Consider the following 23,099-nt stretch of genomic DNA (forward strand, 5'->3'; position numbering starts at 1 on the left):
GCTTTTCTGCACTGGTCTACACGTTTTGCCAGTGGCAAAGAGTATGTGTTTTGTTTCAACCCAGTCAGTAAAAGAGCCTTTTGATCATCACAAATAACGAGTGGTTTCTCTTTGAGATGCTGGTGTGAACTGATTGGCCTCATTATTTGAATTAAACCAAATGTTCTGCAGGTTTTAAGAGGATGGTAGTTGAAGATTAAGTGTGTGATAATGACAACCTGCTGCAGTGTGCGCTCGAGGGAGACTTTCTCTTTTTTTTCACATTGTGAAGCAGTTTGTAACCTTTTTAAGAAAGATGGTATATAAATATGTATGAATAATATGTATGTGTGTGTATATATATATATATATATATATATATATATATATACCTACAGTATTTCATGACTGTTTTAGTATGAGGAGGTAGAGATCTGACACATTTTTGCTTGTTGGGATGTTTGCAAGTTTTTTAGCTTGTGCGGCCATCATATAGTTTTTTCATGTTTGTGCATAGCAGGGTGCAACTTTGAAATGTACAGTAACGTACAGTAACCACTAAGCAATTTGAGATGTCGTGTATGACACACAAGCATTTTAATTGATGACCAAGATGGATTTTATTGCAGTTTTACCAAAAGGTCCTTTTAAAATTGTAATTGGAACCAAAGAAACCAAAATGACTTTCTACAGTTGGCTTGATTTCGTGTCATGGCTGGGAACGCATTATGTTATTATCTTGACTTCCTCTTGGTCAGAGACCAAAGGATCGACAAGCTGTCCACATTGCCTTCTCTCGTGTAGGCCTAATTGCTGCCTGGCTTAATAACTGACTGTCTCACACACCCATTTCTTCTGTGGTTGAAGTACAGTGAGAGGCATGACTCCTCTGGGAATTTTACCATAGGGAGTCAATGCATTTCCACATAGTCTGCGCAAATGTCATAGATCACACATTTTTAAATACCTAAGTTGTCAAATATGACATTTACTCGAATTTATTTTGAAATATTGTAATTCCAACTCCCCAGAGGTCATGTATCGGCTGATTACAGCAGGGGGGATGAGTTAACAGAATGAAATGGTACCCACAATGCTGCATTTTGTTAACTGGAATTTGCACAGGTCTACAACATATGGTCTGTGCTTGGTTATCAAACCATTTTCTCTGTTCCCCCTCTCTCTCTCTTTTGCTCACTTCCTCTGTCTTTGTTTCTTTCCCATCCTTTCAGATTTAAGTAGTTTGCTAGAAGGTGGAAAATGCTAAGGTTTGGGTTGGGTGGTTGAATCACAATCTGAAATTTTGTAATCAATGTGAACATTTTTCCTCAGTTCCACAGAAAAAAATGTGTTTACGTGTTGTGTTTTGGATCATAGACAGGCCTCAACACAACACAGTCACTTCGCAGGTAATGATTTACATAAAAAACATATCTCTTGCACTTACCTGTGCTTACCTGTGCATATTGAATTGACTTGGAGAGAATGATAGAGACACTTCTCATAAGCCTACGTGTATCTCTGTAATACCCCAGTGACCTACTGACAGTCCACCAGCTGTCACCGCCATGGCTGACACCTGCCTGTGGATTGGCACCTGGTATCGCAGACTCCAGACAGTTGTGGCACTTGTGCAGTTGTGCTCACAATGGCAGTGTGCAGTTTTTTCCCTTTCTTTTTTTTTTTTTTTTCTTCTTTCGTTTTTCCTTTCATTTATTTTTATGTTGTTCGGAAGTCGTCGAAACGAGGGGGTGTTTATTGGCTGGGAAGAACAGTGGCATTCTGCTGTTGCTGTCTGGTTGCGTTTTCTATGAAAACATAGTTTATAGTTTTCTGTAAGATAACCAAGTTTAAAATACTTCATCTAAAACATGTAAGATTTAACTAGCAAAGTCTTCCTCTGGAATATACATGGCAGAATTGTATACACCATTTCACAGACCACAAGGACAATAGCAACTGAGTGATATAATAACATGCCAATATGATTTATTACAGATATATTTATATTGGTGTCTATATTGGCATTTATATGTGGAAATTGCAATAGAAAAATAGAAAAATCAATTATTGCAATTATGATTTTGACCCTTTTTTTTTACACTAATCTAATTCTAGTTTAATGTTCAAAGTCTTTTTGTAGTATTTGTGTGTATGTTTGTCACAATAATATCCACATTTGAGGACTCAATGTCAGAAATGTGTCAGGCAATATATTATTATCTGTGTAAAGTCCAGTATCAGTTAGGCTCGAGCCTTTGTGCACAACTACCTCGTTAATACGCTTCCCTTGCATTAAATTCGCCTCAGACAATTTCACTTAACATGGTTTGAAACAAAAGCAATCTAAACATACATTACCTGATTATCTCTGAGGAAACATGATCAAAATGAGTTCCTGTGCTGCCACTTACCTCTCTTGGCCTCCCACTAAAGCATAGGGGATCAGCTTTGGTGGTCTGGGCCTCCATACTTGGCTCCAAAGGATCAAGGTTCATGTCTACCCAGAGGCATGAAGGTTCATTTTCCCACATTTTCTGCTCTAAACAGGGGGTTCACTCACAAACACACAAGACACACACACACCACACGCTTGTTTCCCCGTACTTTGGGAAATCACATCAAGCTGTTTTTTCTCTCTCTGTGTTTCACAGGGTTGGCTTTTGTTTGACACTTAAATTGTACATTTTGTTTCACACCATTATTCATACATTTTTTTTTTTTTTTTTTTTTTTTTAAGCAATGCTCAGAAGAGTAATTTTGTACTCTCGATGTGTGCCAGTTGTTGGATGTTTTCATTTAGTTTATTTATACAGGAGCAAACACACTGTCAAACACATCAGGTGACTTCACAGTGATTCCAGATTTTCTTTGCTCCACTTGTGCTCGTAGACGTCAGATGTTTTCCGTTTACAGACCCACACAAAAATCCTGATGTAATCGATAAAACACATTCAAATCAGAGCAGCTTTGGTCTTCAAAATTGGGAGTTTTATTAGGACAGATCCCTTGGGGATTTTAACGCCCCTTTTATGCTGTCTGAGGTGGCATGGGGCCGGAGGTAGACCACCTTTATAGGTCATGTGATATCTGGGTCATCTTGGGGCCTGCACAGCGGATCACCAGGATCAAACACTCTTTGATTGGCTTTTTGACCCATTGATTTATGGGTGCTGAAAGGCAACAGGACTTCCATGGTTACACATACAGTAGAGACATTTTACATGGCAGTAAATGACTTGCAACTTTCGACTTAACGATGACTCAGTTAAGAAGGCAAAGCAGTAAAATGATTAAATGATTCCTGTAACTCTAAAACGGAGTAGTGGTTAATTATGCTGGGGTCAGGTGGCAAATTCCACCCAGGATCAGATCAGTTTGAGTTCTGTGTCCAGTTATGAAACCTGTTTCCAGGAGGTGTATCATCAGAATGCAATCTGTCTGTGTTTCCTCTGCAGGATCAGAGTTCAAACAAGTCTCAAACCGTTAGTGTTGAAAACCTGTTTTTCATTTTCTGATTTAGTTTATTTAGTTAATTGTCTCTTAGAGATTTAATAGTGTATTAAGTGGCAGGTTGTGCACATGAGATAGGTTAAAATTCCTCCTTCCTTTTCTTCCTCGCCTCCTCTCGTTCTCAGAGTCCGGCTGTCCAGACCAGTCCAGCCTTGCAGAGGAAAGATGTACTGTGGGTAACTGTTGCTGAGACCTGAGATGATTACAATGCACGCAGGTATGGAAACGGCACCTATGACTTTTTACAAGGGCCCTCAGGCTTTAAGGGGCAGTCTTCTCTGTCAGAGGCTTATCACCTCTGCTCTGTCTCTCTGCTGGCTCAGACAACACCATGATTTTGAACAATTAGACCGCCCCAACAGAGTCAGCAACCAGACCTACCCTTCAGTTTTGATTCACATGCAGAAGCCCATATGTCTTTCAGAGGCTGCTGTTAAGGAAACACTATTAACATGAAACCAATGCAAGCTGCATTTGCTGTTCAGTCTTAATAAAATCACTGTACTGTTTAATTTAAAAGAAAATTTCTAGGAAAATTGTGCAGATCTCTTGCTTGAAAGTCTTTCATTTTTAAAAAACTTACAGAGATCACTAGATATAGAGTTTTCCTTTGAGGTTACTAAAGCTTCATCAGGTTAAAGAGGACTCCTTATGCAGAACCTTGATTGTGAAAGGAAATTAATTACAATGCAGTTCATCATGGAACAAGATGTTATCCCAGGGTTGCTCAGAATAAATATGCACAATAGGTGCATAAAAAAAAACAATATATATATTTAAAAATGAGCATATTCACACTAAGCTCCATTCTGGTTGTAGGCAACACAGAGAAGAATTTTTTTTCTTTTCTTTTTTTTTTCTGAGGTGGGGAGGGATGGGGGCTGGGGCACTGGGAATATAGACTTTATCTTCACACTGACACTTTTCAAAGGATTTGCTCCTCTGTTAAGACTAACTGGAAAAGGCAGTTGTGTCTTATCCCACACGTCTGGGAGTTATAATCTCTTTCAGACAACAGATTACTTACCTATCTAGCAGTACCCAATCACGGTGATCATTAGGCAAGAGTTGATAAACTGTGGTCCAGCCTCTCCCCCCTGTGGAAAAGCCAAGCACAGAGGTTTCAGTTAACTACTGTTCGCTGACTCCCGGCCACTTCAGTCATGTTAATCACAGATAACCCATTTCCACTTGAGATGATCTATTTCTGTAGACGAACACTAAGTTTCCCCTGTACTCTGTATAAATATAAACACAAAAGGCACTACAGTTAAAATCTGTGTCTGAACTTATCCTCACTTGATTGGGGCTATTTTTTTGCGAGACTACATGAAGTGCCTCAAGTGATTCAGTTGGATGAATGAGAAGAAGAACTCCGTCGCTATATTGACAGAAAAGTGTTGTTTAAACAAACTGTAGATTGTGACTCAGGTTCCACCAGAGACATGTCTGCACCACCCTGTTTCCATCGCGCACCCTTGGATATGACTGTTGCGCTCTTCACATGGCATCAATATGAGACTTTATCATCAGAGGTAGATGATTATATCCACTGCTTATACAACAAGAAATATAAGCGTGACACACTTATAATAAAGTTTTACATCTCGTATAATTTATTTTACATTTGATTACTTTTATACTAATTAAGAAAACATCTAATTTGGGGTAGTGAAAATAGACTCGATCTAAAAACGATAAGATATGTTCCTGCAAAAAAAAAAAAAAAAAAAAGATTCACGAAATGTCGGAAGAGTCTGATTGGATGAGGATGTACCTCTCAGGCACAGGGCCAAATTAAGTTTTTTCCCTCCTCTTCAAGGTGTCTCATTCACTTTTCAGATGGGCACTCTGCCCCTCCTCTCTAACACTGACGAAATAACAGTGTGCGTTAGGCAAATTTGAACTTGTTGCTTGCCAGCACTTCACTGTTTCTGTCGCTCTGTACAGAACCAGGATCATCCAGGAGTGGGACCCTGCCACTCTGGAGCATCAAGGAGAAGAGACAGGCGCACCGGGGAGATAAGTGCTGTTGCGCCGGTTTGGAGTGGACGTATTTGGGCACTTTTTACGCACGCATGATACGCACTGGGACTTACTGGATTTAAGGGCATATATCGATATATGTACATTTTATGGAATAAAACACCTTTAAACGTAAGTATAGCCTGTTATTTGTCTTTGAATTGAAATGTAAAATGAGACGATTTCACTTGATGCAAATGCAACAGTTTGTATTGTTTGCTCAGTGTGTAAAACTTTATTATAATATCGAGCAAATTTTTTGACAAAAAAAACTAAACAGTCTATTTTAATTGACTTCTCAGTCTACAAATGATTTAACAATAACGCACCCAGTGATGCCGGGTTGTCCTTAAACAACCTACACTGGCGTGTCCCGCTACTGACTGAGCGCAAGTGAATTTCGAAAATCAGCACAGCGGACTGGAGATTACTCCACATTTGTTTCACATCTAATAAGTGGAAATTGAAATAATCAGTAGTATGTTATCCTGTCATGATTTCTGCTGAGTATCCACAAGCACAAGCAACAGGTGTTTCCAGGAGGAAAAAAAGAAAAAAAAAGTCATAGAAGCACCAAACCAAAAGTCAAAGTTTCAGTTAATTCCTCATGGGATGACAGTAGAAGTATTTTAAATACCAGTAGCAGATATTTATGTTTCATAGCAGGGAGCATCTCCGAGCTGCGCATAAAGGACCACTGGCTCCAAAAATCTGTAACCAATTATACGCCTGTGTGATGCTTCAGTGCCGAGCTTTCTTTGAATGACTTTTTTTTTCTTTTTTTCCGATTTCCTAGAAAACCTTCTGCAACTGCCTGTAGTTTACTCACATCACTCACTTTACGTAAATGCAAAACAAGTACGCAGTCGGAGATGTGAAATCTATTAGACCTAGATTTCGTGCTCTTATTGTTTCCCCAAAGTCTTATTTCATTTAGTTTCCATGAGGGTGGGTCCGTTAACTCGGGATACACTTGTGTCAGCGTCCTGGCATTAAGTCACAGTCACAGACGATACCCACCCTGAAATATTTTAGATGTTGATCCTTTATCGTAGCAAACTGCCCTTACACAGTGAGTGTCTCGTTTTTTTATTTATTTATTTATTTAAATGGAGAATACCAGTTTCAAGCTCCCACTGTGACCCACCACTTGTGTTTATACAGTGGGGTGCAAGTGAGGACAGGAGGGGCCCGATGCTCCTGTCTCCAAAAACTCAGCAGCTCGACCCCACAGGACGTTTTACCTCTCAGCCCCGCCACCCACAAAATTTCCTGAAATCATTAGCCTGTGATATTTGGATGAGGAATTAGGGCCTACGTAGTTGTTTGCACCACTGAGACAGAAAAGATCTTAAGCAGACATATCAATTATAACTCAACAAACTTGCAAAAAAATGCACTAAAAAAAAAAGTAATAGACACACCATGAAATATAAAGTCTTGTATGAGTTGTTTCCTAATTCACCTTTTTGATTTCTCCAACAGATGATACTAAATGTAAAGCATATCCTGTGGTTATTTTGTCTCTGTGAAGCTGCAACTGCGACAGGTAAGTCTTGACTGAGTAAATGCTTCTCCCTCTACCTCTCCTTCTTTCTCTTTCCCAGCTGCTCCTCTCTCCCACCCTCTTACTGTCCATCTCCCTCCCCTTCTCTCTCTTCTTTTCTTTATCTTCCTCCCTCTCTCCCGACCCCTCACACCCTCTTTCCACCTCTGTGTGTTTCACTGAACGTAAAGTCATTTGACATGTTCACATTCAGCTGGTGTTCGCACCCATACCCATCTCTGGGTATGGACACCTTTCAATTAGACTCTGCTCCCAGTCTGGAAAAAACAGCTGGTTTCACCCCACATCCTAATAAGCCCCCCTGTTAAAGCACACACTCATGCCTCTGGGGCTGTCCCACCACTGTTTCCAGAGCATTCCCCACATTGTTCCCTGTGAATATCCCCACCCCCACCCCCCTTCCTCTTACCCCTTCCAGAAAAAGAAAAAAAAAATAAAGGTAAATCTTTTCCCTCTCCACAGGGCCAAGTGTGATTCAGCCTGTTACCATTCATTTGTGTCTGGCATTCTGTCTAACACCTCACATGCTTCAGATAGAAGTGGAGTGAGACTGAGATACAGTCACCAGATTTAAATGTGGATGGAGCTCAAGGGGAAGGGAGGTGGATTAATCATAGTAACAGTTACCATTGTCTGGTCTGGAAGATGAAGGACTGTAGGATGAATTTAACTATTCTTACCCTGTACTGCAACATAGGTGTGTAACATCAGTAGTAAGTTTTCAGCTGAGAATAGAGTAGCAGGTCATGAGAGGTGAGACACATAATATTGCCCAGTGTGTGGCATGCTGACTTTGTTTTGTGTGGGTCTACCTGCCATCATCAGTTAGTCCTCCTGCAGGTGAAGGAGAGATTATTTGAGAAGGAAAACTCACATGCGCAGAACTCAGCAGTGGCATAACATGGAGTGATGCAACCGTGACTCCCCTGTTTAACCAATTATCTTTAACTTTTAACTTTTAAGGAACATGCTGCGCTCACACTACAGTCAGAGTTAAATGTGTTCCCACACCCATCATTTTAAGGATGAGGTTTGACTTTCCAAGAGCCATTTTCAGGCCATGATGCATGTTTTCTTTATTAGGGCTGGGTGTAGTTGTCACACCCTGTCAATGTAAATGCGTCTGGCTGTTTATAGGGTCTACTTGCATCTGCTGGGGCGAGAGTAAACAGAAGATATTTATATTTGTATTTGTATGACAAGAAATAAAATGAATAATAGATGAAGAACAGCATAAAAATACAGTTGTGAATGGATGAATATGAACTGAAGCTGCATTTAACCCTTCTGTGTTTTGCCTTTCAGCCTCCAACACGTTATCGATAATCAGACCAGTCACTGGGTCCCTCTCAGGGAAGGTAAATCTTCCCTGCTTCTTCTCCACCATCCCGACCTCAGCACCTGTCATCAGTCCCAATGGAACAGCCATGTATAGCAGAGATTACTTGCGGATCAAATGGACCAAAATAGAGGGAAATGTAGAATCCACAGTGCTGGTGGCACAAAATGGGGTCATCAAGATAGGTTCCAGCTACAGGAACCGTGTGTCAGTGCCCAGTCACCCTGAGGATGTCGGTGACGCCTCACTGACGATGGTCAAGCTGCGTGCCAGTGATGCGGGCACGTATCGCTGTGAGGTTATGTATGGCATTGAAGACACCCAGGATACAGTTAACCTAAATGTCAACGGTAAGACATTAATGATTTCCTTCCTGCATCATGCTGGAATCAGACAAAAGACTCTAAAATAACTTCCCCAAGATCCTCTCTGAATGTAGAAGGGGGTTGCTGCACGGGCTTAATAATAGTGAAATGCAATGCAAGTGGTGATAGAAATGTAAACGTATGAGAGAACTATGGGCGCCTTTTGCTTACTTTGATAGCAGCAGCGACCCAGTAGTTACACAGAGTAACCACAGTTTTCAGTTGTTCTTATTTTAGACGCAAATCAGACGAGACTTTGGGTCCCTGTCCATACCAAGTACTGCAGTATTTTAATTCCACTGTTCATCTGTGTATCCCAATCAGCCATTAGAGCCCAAATGTGGGTGACATTCCAGATGTTGGTATGGGCACAGCAAAAGCTACATAACCTCATTTGCCCTCGTCATCTTGGGTGCCACCTTGTCAGTGGAGATTTTTCTCTTTGGTGGGGCACTCAGTGGGTGTTACCGAGTCTTTTTTTTACTTTGCCTTCGCTGAGCAAAGACAGGATTCCACAGTATCCATCATTAACTTTACACAAGGTTTAAATTATGTATACGATAATGCAACATCATTGCAGTTCCACCAAGTCAAATGTTGTAGTATCCTTAGAGGGGCTCACCAGTCCTTACCTAGTGTCATTATGTGTATTCTACATTTCCTCATTTGAGAAGAATTCTGGGAAATAACAACTCATGTTTTGGGCATGCAGAAAACATGGGTGGAGTGGGGGGGACACTGGGATAGTCTGGATTTCCACTGGTTAACAATCTTCACAACCTCTTTTCCAACTATCTGCAATGTTAATTAGGACTATCAATCATTCTTGTGTGTCTGTTTACTGTCCACAAATATGGGGATTTCAGGGCCATGGCATCATCAGCAGTTATCTTGTTCATTTGTGGTGAACTGTGTCGTATTTTGCTCATCCTTTTGGTTTATTGCAAAGTTCCTCCTTTCCAAACAAGCTGAGAGACAATTATTTCACTCATGGTGTGTGCTTAAAAGACGTTTGCCATAATTTATGGCACTGAAATTACGCTGATCAATTCCAGATCACTGTGTTAATGTTTGTATACAAATCCTCATTATGTTTCATTTCTGGATGGTCTTTTTCTTTTGTTACTATTTGTTGGCAGGTGTTGTCTTTCACTACCGGGCAAGCACCAACAGGTACACACTGGACTACCAGAACGCTGTCAGAACCTGCCAAAATATTGGAGCCACCATTGCTACATACGACCAACTGAAAGCAGCCTATGAGGATGGCTTTGACCAATGTGATGCCGGCTGGATTGCTGACCAGACAGTGAGGTTAGCTGCATTTTAATTCTCTTTCGAAAGTCATGTATATTAAACAACACTGCTTTTCAGTCACATATGTTTGTTTGTGTTCTGATGTGATGTTAAATATTTTGGCGCAGAGATGCTTTGACTTATGTGTTATTAAGGCTCTTCCTTCCTCTTTCTGCATAGGTACCCAATTACAAAGCCAAGGAATGGCTGCTATGGCAACCTACAGACTAAACCTGGCATTAGGTCATATGGAACCAGGAAACCAACAGAGACCTATGATGTATACTGTTACGTAGATAAACTTAATGGTAAGTCAGCTTCAAAATTTGGCTTTTCTAGTTCTAAGCAATGAGTTGTTGTTTAGAAGCACTGACACACCCTTTGGTTAAAATGACGAAACGTCCAGATTATCACAGTGCCAAAGCAAATTACTTTTACAGCTTATAAAACTACTGTGGAAATAGCCTTCGTTATTTTGTTTGAAAATATTATTGGCGACAATGTGTTACCTTTTATATATTTTGTTGTGCCAAACAGTCCCACGTGTTGTAGAAAGGTAGTTAGGGTTAGAGAGAAGCTCTTAATAGTCTCTCTCTCAGAAGTAGAAATTGAAATTGATTCTCCACCATTGCGGTCAGCAACAAAAATGTGATAATGGGGGTTTAAAGTGTCTTTGGTATTGCTTGTGGGAAGTCTTCACTTCTCAGCCAAAAGTCTTTTTCTGTCTGTTCATTATCCAGTCTGTTGCGGCTGATGGACTCAAGTCAGAGATTTTAACCTCCCCCTTGACACATCTAAACTACAACCAGCCCTCTCTGTAGTTGCTCCTCTTCTTTGGGATGTGGACAGTGCAGCTGCTACAGAACATAATACAAACCAATTGTGTGTGAATATGCGGCCATCAGTCAGTATTGTGACATCTGTATTATTAGTGCTATGAGCAGCCAGGGACCGTCACCCCGTCCCACATCCACCAGGGACATACACATACATCTTTCACTTAGCTCTTCAGTCTCTCCAAGAAATTCTATATCCATCTTTGACCTCACTTTATTCTGTATTCTGGGCCTGTTACACATGACGAGTAAGTGTGTTGTTATTAACTATTAACTGTGTGTCATGCACAATTCTCAACTAAAGAGGTAATTGCTTTGATTTACTGGCTCTTGGATCATTATTAATTATTAATCAAGTATTAATTGGTGATAGAAAGGAGCATCGTAGACATTTCCTTGGGACATTGTGTGTCATGTGTTTCGGACTGCTGGTTCACCACAGTGCCTTGGATATTCCTTAATTTGATTGATGTCATATCAGTTTTCTCCTCTTTTCTGTTGAGAAATGATAAAAAAAAAAAAATAGTTTTGTCTCATATAAAACGTGAGGCTACTGATAGCTTACTGGTAGTCATCAATATAAAGTTTAATGGACAGAAAATGTCCACTAAGATCACTGAACCATGTCTGCTTTTAAGAGGGAGTACATTTCTGGGTGAGAAACATCTCCTAATCTCAATGCCATTGTAAATCAATGGGACACTGACATTTGAAAAGCTACGCCCAAGACTAACTGAAAACATAAACTCAGTCAGTCATCCTCTCTCGTATTGTTGTTTGGTTTTCAGTTGAGAGCTTGCCTGTCTGTAGTCTTTCGTTTATTCCTGTTGGCAAAGACAAATATTTATAATTGTCCTAGTGCAGTGACCATTCTGAAGGTAGGATCCTGACATGAACAACATGAAGGAAGGAAAAATAGAGGGTGTAATCTTGTTCACTCACCCCCGATGGGAAACCTAATGTCCTGAAGCACAGACACGTTCATTGACAGGCCAGGCACATTGTCTGCATTGCTATCCCACCTCAGATTAATATAATGAATGAACTACTGTTGTCCTAAATATGATCGGTGGGAGATGTTTTGGGTCCGTGCCCTGCACAGCTGTGACTTTTGTCAGCTGTTTTTGGGTTATGACTCTTCTGAAAGGTCAAAATGGTCTAAAAATCTGCGGTTAGTGATTACTCCAGATAATAGGCTTTTTAGTAGGGTTTTCATTTCAAATGATTTAAAATTAAATGGCTGTCCATCTGTTAGTGATACAGCACTGATTCAATCCAAAATTTATTGGATTGGTTGAACAGTGAATTAAACCCTCTGCCCTGAGTCACTGGTTCTTACTGTAATCAATTTTGGTTTGCTGTGATCACTGACGATCTGTTGTCATTTTTGGTTCTGCATTCAGACTGTATTGCGTTTTGCTTTCTTTGTTTCAGGTGAAGTGTACTATGCTCCTGTTAGCCGTAAGATGACTCTTGAGGAGGCCCGTGAAGAGTGCAAGAAGACGAATGCGGTTTTGGCAACCCCTGGCCAGCTCCATGCTGCCTGGCGACAAGGCCTGGACAGATGCGACTATGGCTGGCTCTCCGATGGCAGTGTACGACATCCTGTTGCAGTACCCAAATTGCAGTGTGGGGGAGGTCTTCTCGGCGTCAGGACCATGTATCGCTACAGGAACCAGACTGGCTTCCCAGAACCAACTAAGAAGCTTGGGGCTTACTGTTTTAAAGGTAAACCCAGGGTCTTGTTGATACTATTTAGTAGATTTACAGTGTGTCACGGAAGAAAGTGTTGCCTGCATACGGTCGGTCGTGCGGTGTATATGTTTACATTTTGGTTTATAAAAGACAGACAGTATTTGAAAGCACACACCATTCCCTGTCAAACCAGGCCTGGATTGTAAGGAGCTATGATCTCATCTCCTGTATGTATTCACTTCTGCTCCTCCACCCTTTGATTTTCTGCCTCTTTGCACCACTGTGCACTTTCCAACATCTAAACCAGACCAAGATTTTAAAATGTTTACAACCCATCTCATCTGTTGTCCATTGTTCTATTCACTCTGTCTTTCTGTTTCATGCTGTATGTGTATAATTTCAATGACAACAACAACAACCGGAGCAAAGCAGAAGAATGATTTTCTCATGAGCATTGCGTGCTATGTGCCAGACTAGTCTCACAGATTGCAGTGTCCAGTTGACCTCAGTGTCTCACATTTTAGTTTCCCGCCCATTTCTGTGGCAACAAAATTAGCCAAGAGGAGGGTAAAATCATACCGGTAAGCTCTGTTTACTTTCAAAGCAATGGACAGGCCAGTTCTTATTGTAATGGGGAGAATAATGACCAATTGAGTTTGTGAACAGTCAGCATCTGTCTGTGTTGTTTTATCTTTATTACTTCCAGCTGGGCTAATCGAGGCCTCTTAAACTTTATCCTTATTCAACCTCACTGCCGATGTGAAACAAACTAAAACAATAATTGAGTAATATTCAGAAAATTAAACCATAAACCAAATTAATTATAATTCCAATCATAATAATCCAAAGAAACCTGAGTAGCCAAGGTGTTGGGGATGTAGAAAGTCATTAATTTATCACTTCTGTAAACTTTTAATTTTTCACTTCCTTAGGACTAGCATGTAGGATACACTTAGTTATGCATGCAAATGACAAAGTGGTGATTTCTGACCATGGGAAGAAAGGAGAATATAGCTATGGATCTCTATAAATAGTGACACTTTATGGTTCACTGGAAGTTAGCAGAATTAGGCTGATCCCTCAAAATGTGAAGTGTTCTTAACTAATCAGTATCCCCAGGGCAAAGCCAAATGACAGATGATAGTCGCCATTTAGAGAAGCAGCAAAGGTAACTAATACCACACTTGTCAGACTTTTTAGACTCACTATCTAACTCCCTTTTCACCTTTCTCCTCTCATTTCCGCTGTCAGAGTTTGCCCTCCGTCATTCTCACTTGTACTTATCAGAGCAGACATTTGGATAATGGACAAAGCTACTGCTGGACTTCTAAATTCAGTCATCCTCGGTGACCTCTGACCTGGCCTTTCCATCTTTACAAATGAGAGGTTGGAAAGATAAGCCGTCCCCTGCCTGGCCATTTACTGCCCCTGAGCCTTGCTAACTCTCGCAGTGATAAGTCCCCATGGAGTTCAGAGGGCACACAAACAGGCCACCCTCACCTCCTGCTCTGTGTATTCCATGTCAGCTCTCTCAGTCATGTTGTATTTACGCCCCCCTCTAAGTGCTTTTCAAGTACCCTTGTTTGGTGGGACTCACTCCATCATTTTTCCTGCGTTCCGACTCCCAATAATATCTCCAAAAAGAATTTATTATGTAAACCTATGTCAGTTAAACTACACAGTAAGACGGGGAGAAAAGAGGTAGGTGCAAAGGGAAAATGGGGATAATTGGCCTCTGATTGGTCTCTGGATTGGCCCAGAGGAAAACAAAGGCCTCCATAACAGCAACAGCTCAAACGCATCGGTGAGATAATGCACTCTCTCTTAGAGTAGGCCCTTTTTTTTCCTGCTAGGGAAAAACGTGTGTCACACCTTACATCATTGATAGTTCCTTGAAGAAAGAGGGCTAGTACGTAATGGCCAACAGCTGGCTTTACACAATCTGTCTGCGCCACCGAGGAAAGCTTTCTAAAGCTGTCACACCGCTTTTTATGGGTGTGTGTGTAAATGAGGGAGCATTAGAGAACAGGGGGGCAGGGAGGAAGAGGCACGTTCAAGAGAGACATATAGGAATCAACTCAGTAAAACCTTAAGAATAAGTAGACAGGTTCATTATAGAGCATTTGAGAACAAGCACAGAGAGATGATGGGACTTCAATGATGGCACAAAAAATACATGTAAACATTCAGACGAACCGTTGGAGGAGAACTAGTGCACAGAGGATAAAAATAGTCAGGGCAGCTTCAATAAAACCACAACACTAGATTCCTTACAGTTTATATGCTGTTTAATTCCTCTGTTACAGTTATGTGAATCGTTTCAGGCAGATCAGGAAATGATGAGAGAAACATTCAAAGCGCTCTTGGTTTTTCACAGAAAACCACCCTGTCTGTGTCAACGACAGACAATCCAATTTAATCAAGCAAAGGAAAGGATAATAATACTAGCACCTTAAGGTAATTGAGGTTATTTGCCAACCACTCTAATACACATTAAAACTTTGCTCTGTAAGTTTAAGTAACATTGGTTCCACTGTGTCTTTGAAAACAGTGCATGAATTAATATTAGTGCTAGTTATAAACAACATGAAGAGTTAAGAGAGGAAGGAACTTTTAACTCTGGGTACTTTAATGTTAAGTGTCAGACTGTTATTGTAGCGGTGGCGTATTGCTCCTTGACTGCTATTTGACTCATAGGGTTTGTCACATACTTGCGGAATAAAAATATACTATTTTATAAAGACTGTATTAGTTTTCCACATCATGTACAGCCTGTGTGACATTTGACTCAAGTGTGTACGTGTGTGTTATATGTGCTTATGTGTGTTTTATAGGAAGGAGAGAGGTGATCAACCAGACTTCCTTCGTGGATGTGTCTGTGATAGGAACCACCACCATCCCTTTACTGGAGAGTAGCACGACTACGCTTAGCCCAACATCGGAAAATGTATCAGAGGCAGCTGAATCTCCAGACTCTCCTGTCCCTTCGAATGCCCCATCTATGTTCTCTACCAGTATGGCTCCACCTCGCTCCCCTCCAGCAGGCCAAGAAGAAGAGTTAATCACCACAGTCGCACCCACCATCAAAGATGAAGAGGGGGAAACTGATGACATAACAGCGGCACCAGAATCAGAACCCCAACACACAACAGAAAGTACCGATACCACAGAATCAGTGTCTGAGCCCGTCGAGGAGCCAGACGATCACTCAGTGATTGAGATCAGCACGATCCAACCTGATGTCCCCATACCAGAGGCCTCTCTCAACACAGAGGCCATGTTTGCTGAGGGAAAGACTGAGGAAACCATTCTTGATGCTGACATCACCACAGCGATGACCTCTGACCTCACCGACACTCCAACAGAATCAACCGATCTGTCGACACCCTCACCCACTGGGCTTCATTCAACAACACCATTCCCAGATTATGTTTTTAACGTGGATGAGATGGAGACTTCTTTTGCTGTAGAGGGACTTCCTCCTACTCAGCCACCCCAACAGGACTCCACATCCAGCCCATCAGACAGCACTAGTATTATTGATGGAACAACAGTCGTTCCCATGGATACCACCTTTATGTTTAACACCCAACCCGGCAAAGAGGTGAGCCACCAGACAGGACGACCAGAGACAACACAAACCACACGGCAAACGCAGGATGCAGAAACACCAGCTGTCGTCTCCAAGGAAAAGACCACACCCGCACCTGCGACGTCCGCCGCCGTCCCGATCGACAGTGGAACCTCAACGGAAGATGTGACATCATTAATGAGTGTTTTTGATGAGTCCACCACTCGGATGCCGGAGCACAGCGGTGACACCCAGACAGAGGAGGACGCAGCGGCAGATGTTGACAGAGAGTTTTTTACATCCGCTCCCATGGCTTCAGCTGTGGCCGACACGACCACCACTCCAGGCACGGTGGTCGCTGCTGAGTCCATCCAAGTGACCACTGTCATGCAGATGCAGAATGTGTCAGGTAAGACAGACCAACAATACCTTATTCAAATATAATGTAATTCATATTTTTTTGTGCAAATAGGAAATGCCATCGCTTCATCCTTATTTGGCCGCAATGATGAAAAGAAAGAGTGATGTCACAATAACTACGCTATGTGGCATATTGCTTCCCAGCGTTGTTTCAACTGATATATAATGAAATTGTTGCTGTACAGTAGCTGGGAGTTGGGGGAGGCTGTGCTGTCCAGGGTGCTGAAGGGGAGAGAAGGTCTGATTGTGACTGCTGGTGAGAATGTATAGAGGTTGGAGGAAACTGAGGTAAAGCAAACACGGCATAAGCAATGTATAGGACCTCTGCTGTTGAGCAGTTAGATGTTTTTATTTAATCTACAACCATCTCAAATTAAAATATTGTCCTTGTTTCCTGTAAGATTTTGCTAATATTCCTAAAGCATTTAGACTTTTGAAGTTTAGTAAAGGTTCGGTCACTTGCACTGCAAATATAATATTTAGTGGTAATTGTAATCTGCATATACACAAGCAGTTACAGCACACTGCTACTCATGCTTGCTCCTTCCACATGCAACTAAATTGGGGAGTTTTGTTTTTCCGGTTCCCTCGGTCTCATGTCGATGTGTATTCTCAGTGTGAAATTCTGCTGGAAGACTGTTTACGCTTTCTCAGTCCAGATGAGCAGATGTCCTGATAATTATTCTGACACAGTGAAGATGGGAAAGATAGAGAGAGAGAGAAAGAGAAAAAAAGATACGAGGAGACAGCAGTAGGGAGAGATTAGGTTCAGGATCACAAGCTTTAAAACTTAATTAAATATATATAACTAAAATTGCTATAACCTTTGCATGAATACCTACTATCAAATTTTCTTCTTAAAAATAAAAAAAATAAATATGCAATCATAAATCAGTTTTCATGTTATGAATAATTATGTCTTACAGTTTTACAATCTACTTGTGCATTTTCAAAGTGTTTCTTCGACTGTGATTTTTATGATAGTGACATTATATGGTCTGTATTTCTGCTTTTTTTGTGGGAGAACTCAAATGTTCCTTTTTGAGTTATCTCAATTATGTTGTTGTAGACATGACTTGGTTAAAGAAAACTGAGAAGTCAACAGGACATGATCTCACGTGCAAACAGCAGCTGCATCATTTTCTACTCCTTTAATTTGCTCTCCATCTGAGCTGCAAACATTGCCACGGTGACTCATTCCTTGTCCCTGAAGAGCAGCTCGTGCTGGAGGAAAGGGATCCAGTGAACTGGAAAGTATACAAGTGAATGAATTGGTCATTTGGCGGTTTTTGGAATTTGGTCCGGCTTCGTGGTAGGTATTAAGTCTGCCTGAGAGAGCAGCAGTCTGTACTCCAGGTTATACACGCTCAAGCTGCTGGTGTGTTCACCAGCACAGTGTGTATGCAGTGTGGTCAGTTTAGCTGCCAAAAGTGCTCATTCCAAAGCTTATATGATTGTGTGTGCATGTACAGCACTGTACGTAAATAAGACACAAAATCTCTGTCTGTATGCCTCGTGTGTATTTATCCTGCAAACAACTATGCATTTGCAGTATTTCTCTCCTTGTGTGTGTATGTACCAGCTTACTGACAGCCAGCCTGGCAATAACAAGGGTGTGTTGGCAGTCTACCTGAGTAAGCACAGATGCCTGTCTTCAGTAGAGACTGGACACCACCTCAAGAGGTGATGTCATTGCAAACGCAAAGTCTCCCCTCTGTGAGGACAGCTGGAGGCTGCCTGATGACCAAAGTGGGTGATTATAGCTACTTTTACTGCTACATCATGTGATGTGGCTCAGCTGAGGCACTTGACGTCTCTTTCTGCCCTCCCAGTTTGTGTGGGAAAAGCTTGTGGAAAATATTGTGTCAGAAGGAGGAGCGTGTTGTCTGGCTACATGGTAACAAAGTGCACAATAATATCAGGATATTAAAAAAAATGAATGAATGAATATGTATTGTTCTCCAAAACATGTCATCGTTATGGTCATGTGAACGGTGCCCATGTGTTTCTGATTAATTGAAGAAAATTAAACTGTAAAACTGTTTATATGACATGTTATGCCTCATTGAAATATTGATATTCTGAGGCGTGTCAACCACAAATGTCACAAAACAATGCACAGAACCACCAACATTACATTCTTACTGCAATAAAACATCTATTTAATATTCACTTCACTAAGGCTTGCTAAACTAGTCCTTTATGGAATATGGGATTTTAGGAAATGTGCTTATTCGCTGTTTGTCAGTATTAGATAAAAAAAGACTGATACTGCTCTAATGTTTGCACAATAAATATAAGACTGTACAGCTAGCCTGACTCTGTCCAACACGTTAACATGACATAACAAAAAACTGGAGTGTAACAACAGCAGTTTTATGGAGGGTTATGTGTCAGACTATTCCTTGGCCATGTGCAGTGACTTCCTGGAGTTCAGTTTTTGTGCAGATTAAGCAAAATTAATGTAACATGTTAATTAGGCTAACTGTCAATTCCTGTCTCCAATTTATATGCTATGCTAAGGTAGCCGGCTAGTGGTGCTGGTTTGCCATGGTACCATGATACCATGGATGTAGTAGGTTGTAATTAGCGTGGCATTAAGCAGCATAGGCGAATTAATACAAGTTTATGTGTTGAATGATTTCATTTACTTTCTTGTGTCAAGCAAATGAATCCACATTCTAAACATCTATTCAAAGGAAAAGTTGCAGTGAAGGCAGAGGTCAAGCTCATTTAATAGGCTAGGCTATGAAATGTAGCTAAGCAAGCAACACACGCTGTCTGGCATCACAAATAAAGAAACTATCAGAAGAGTGAATGATGAATGAAAGAATTATTTTGCTGCCTTTTCATCTTTACTAGTCAATGATAGCTAGGTAGAAAAAATAATTTCAGTCACTGTGCTGCTCAGAGGATACCAGCAGCTAACAGCAACTTTTAAAGTGGAATGTTGTGAATCAATCAATGCACCTTAAATGTCAATATGACAACTTTGACCATTGCGTTTGTTTTTATTGACTCTATGGCATATGCTTTAGTGATGATTGGGGTCCCCAAGCACTTTAAGGAGCACAGTGTCTGCTTTATACTTAATCGCATAATCATTATATGTGCTTACTGCAGGGTCATGTAGATTGGCTCAGATAAAATAACCAGAAAAAAAAGAAATCACAACAAAAAGAATAATGAATCAATTAACGCTGATTGCCAGCTGTGTTTATGCCTAACCCCAGTATGAAGATGAGGGGTGGTCAGTGCTTCTCTTTGCTATTTAGATTTGGACATTCATGTTTAATGTAACACAGCCAACTGATGCTGCGAGGTGGAGGGGATTAAAGGGGATTGCCTCTATGTGTGTGTGCGTGTGTGTGTGAGAGAGAGAGAGAGAGAGAGAGAGAGAGGGAGAGAGAGAGAGAGAGAGAAAGAGAGGGAGAAAGATAGTGTGTGTATGTGTGTGTGTGGGTCAGTCAAGTGGGTCTATTGCTTGAGTTCCCAGGCTTGACCTGGGTTATTAACAGGTGTCTTTCTGTGGAGCTGAGCTGGTGCAGGTGTTCTTGGTTGCAACCAATAATCTTTCTGAATCACTGTTTGTGGGAAACAGAGAGAGAGGAAACAAGGAACAGAGAGAGAGAGAGAGAGAGAGAGAGAGAGAAAGCAAAGTTTGTATACTAAAGGATTTAGAGTTTTTGTGTGTGAATAATCTTTTCCTCCTCTTTGCTTGTACTACATAATGCAAACACTAGTAAACAGTTCATGCTGAGCAGGACCAAACTGTTCATTTTAGGATTAACCTCAGCTCCACCTCTTTTCTTTTTGCCACCTGCTCTATGCATAATTCCAGATTTGTCAAAGGCTTGACACTATGGCGCACTTTCAAGGCTTTTTTTTTAATGAATTATGGGAATGCGAAACAAAACTGGAATGCATTTTCTTGTAGGAAGGAGGATAGCCACATGAGTTACAGAGATGAGGATGATGAAGGGTTGTTGTTTGGGCCAGTCTTCAAATTTAGCATGTTCCTTTCTATAGGAATATTATATGGACATTCAGTGATTGTTTTACTTAAAAAGAGGGGCATGGACTCAAGCTCTATTTCTTAGCTTCAAATGCTGTTTGGCATCTATTAGTTCACTTAACTAAGCTGCAATATAACAGCTTCAATACCTTGATAGTTTGGTTTTGTGTAGTAATTCAAGGCAACTGTCTTTTAGAGGAGGTGGATTATTTCCAGCCAGACAACATCTTGTTTATTTATATGAATACATGAACCCATCCGAGGCAACATAGCGTAGGTAGATGATGATAACATTGCATGCTCTAAAGGGAATTGAACGCTGCTTCTGTGTTAGACTTAAAATTACGAGCAGACAGCTGCTGACATCTGAAATCACTTAGTCTGTGAACCTCTATTTAGATAATATACAGGGAGCAGGCATTGTAGCACGAACACTTCCAAAACACAATGCTATCCAAATCAATAATACTACTGTATATGTTACCTTTATGAAGATCAAATTGTTTAAACTCTTAAAATATTAATATATTTTAAGATGTAAATTATGATGATATTGCTTTTGATTGCATTACATAATATAGTGTTGATGTTTTATATCCATTCATGACAATACGTTCTAAAATGTCTTGACAAAACACTGAGCAGTCACAACTATAGTTGCACACATACCATAAATGTTGTAAACATAGTGATATACTATGATTCAAATGTATTATCCTTTTTTAGTCAAGACAGGACAGGAAATGTTTTCTCAATGTAGAATTTAAATCTTTGAATTATGGTTTGGATAAAGTTCAGTCACAAATGCAGTCGAGACTTTCAGATATGTTGGAGAGAGACTTAATTGCACTGTTTTTTATTTTGTGACAACACTCATAAGAACTATGAAATTCATCAATCATTCAAATATTTTATTTGTAGTACTGACTTAATTACAAATGCAGGGTAGCAGAAAGTAGTTCTGTGTTTTACAAGTTTACGGACATGAAGAGAGAATATTTTTCAATATTACAACATTTGTTTAACATATGAGTGCTCTTTCTTATTGTTTTATTATTATTAATTTCTGAGACTTCACAAAGATACCTTCAGAGTGATAGCCCAGAGTTCTACAGTCTTGTAGCTGTAATCCCTATGATTAATACATTAAATTTGATGACTTGATGATAAAAATCAATGTTTAAATTAACCTTTCTTAATGTTGTATTTTTTTTCACTGACAGCTGAAAACAGCACTTCTTAGGTGCGATGTGTGTGATAATGTAACTATCTATAACAGAATGTCATACCTATTACTCCCAGTATTTTAGAAATAGAATGCTAACATTGATTCTTAGAGTTTTTATTGTATTATCAAGCTAAATTTTCACAGCCTGCCCTTATATTCCTTTATTCTCTTTACAGTTGACCAGGTTCTGCAGCCACAAGATTCTCAGTCTCCTGCCATTCCAGTTGTACCTGACCATCCCACCCCTTCCATAGCCGATGGTGAGCCCATCCAGCAGAGTGCAGACCCAGACCTTTTCCCTCAAGCTGCTGTAACCCTCACTCCAGCTGTTAGTTTTATAAATGGTAAACACGAGATCACATTGGAGCCACAGAGATCAGAAGAAATAGAGGCCAAAGGTACCCAGATTTTGACTAATGTGACAACTCTGGGAGCAAGTGATGAAATAACCACAGTGTTTGATTATAGTTGGACCAATCCCCCTGTTGATAACTCCACTGACTCTATGGAGGAATCAACAGAAGTACTGATTTCTACAGAGATCCCAGATGTTGATGAATATGAGCCTTATATAATTCCAATAGTTGAATCAACACCTCCTCACATACTCCCTGAAGAAGATGACCTGACCACAAAAAGCCCCACACAGAAAGACTCAACCTCTGTTCAAGCCTCAACAGTGGAAGCAAAAACCACACCGAAAACTCAAACTGGTCCAGGTGCCTCAGATGCTACAGAGGGGATGAGTGATGTCACAGCTGGAGAAACCCAAACAACAAAGGGTGATAAAGAAACCACCACTGTCATCACCACATCTGTGCAAGAAGAGGTAGACGAGTCAGGGAGGACTCCCACTTATGTGAAAAGTGACTCAGAAGTGACTCAGACAGAGAAGGCTGAGGACCAATTCCCTGTCACTTCATCAACCGAACTTCCCACAGCCAGAGATAAAGCAGAAGTCACAGAGGAAGCAAAGAGCACATCTGCCACTCCAGCTGTGGAAGACCGCACTCAGTCTACATTACAGACTGTGTCAACTCCCTCCTCTGATGACGCTGATGGGAAAACACCAACATCAACAATTAGTGACTCACAGAGCTCGACTCAAGATGTGGAGGGAGGGAAAGAGACCCAAACCCCAAAAGAATTTGCGTTCAGCACAATGGCTCCTTTAGTATCTAGTAGTTCAGCCCCTCTTGAACAGACAGCAAAGACTGAGATAACACGAGCCATAGATGTAAGCAGCACTG

The 23,099-nt window shown here is 40.7% G+C and overlaps 1 protein-coding gene across 1 annotated transcript in view; it reads left to right on the plus strand.

Moving 5' to 3' along the window:
• Window positions 1-7,830: 7,830 nt before the first annotated feature.
• LOC111227113 (versican core protein-like) overlaps window positions 7,831-23,099 on the plus strand; it is a 38,641-nt gene continuing 23,372 nt past the window's right edge. Inside the window, exons 1-5 of the mRNA XM_022752522.1 lie at window positions 7,831-7,837; window positions 8,390-8,773; window positions 9,928-10,102; window positions 10,265-10,392; window positions 12,355-12,648. Of these exons, the coding sequence (XP_022608243.1) occupies window positions 7,831-7,837; window positions 8,390-8,773; window positions 9,928-10,102; window positions 10,265-10,392; window positions 12,355-12,648 (988 nt within the window). The remainder of the gene's footprint in view (window positions 7,838-8,389; window positions 8,774-9,927; window positions 10,103-10,264; window positions 10,393-12,354; window positions 12,649-23,099) is intronic.

This window comes from Seriola dumerili, unplaced genomic scaffold (assembly GCF_002260705.1).
Source record: "Seriola dumerili isolate Sdu_G_001 unplaced genomic scaffold, Sdu_1.0 BDQW01000017.1, whole genome shotgun sequence".
Lineage (NCBI taxonomy): Eukaryota > Metazoa > Chordata > Actinopteri > Carangiformes > Carangidae > Seriola > Seriola dumerili.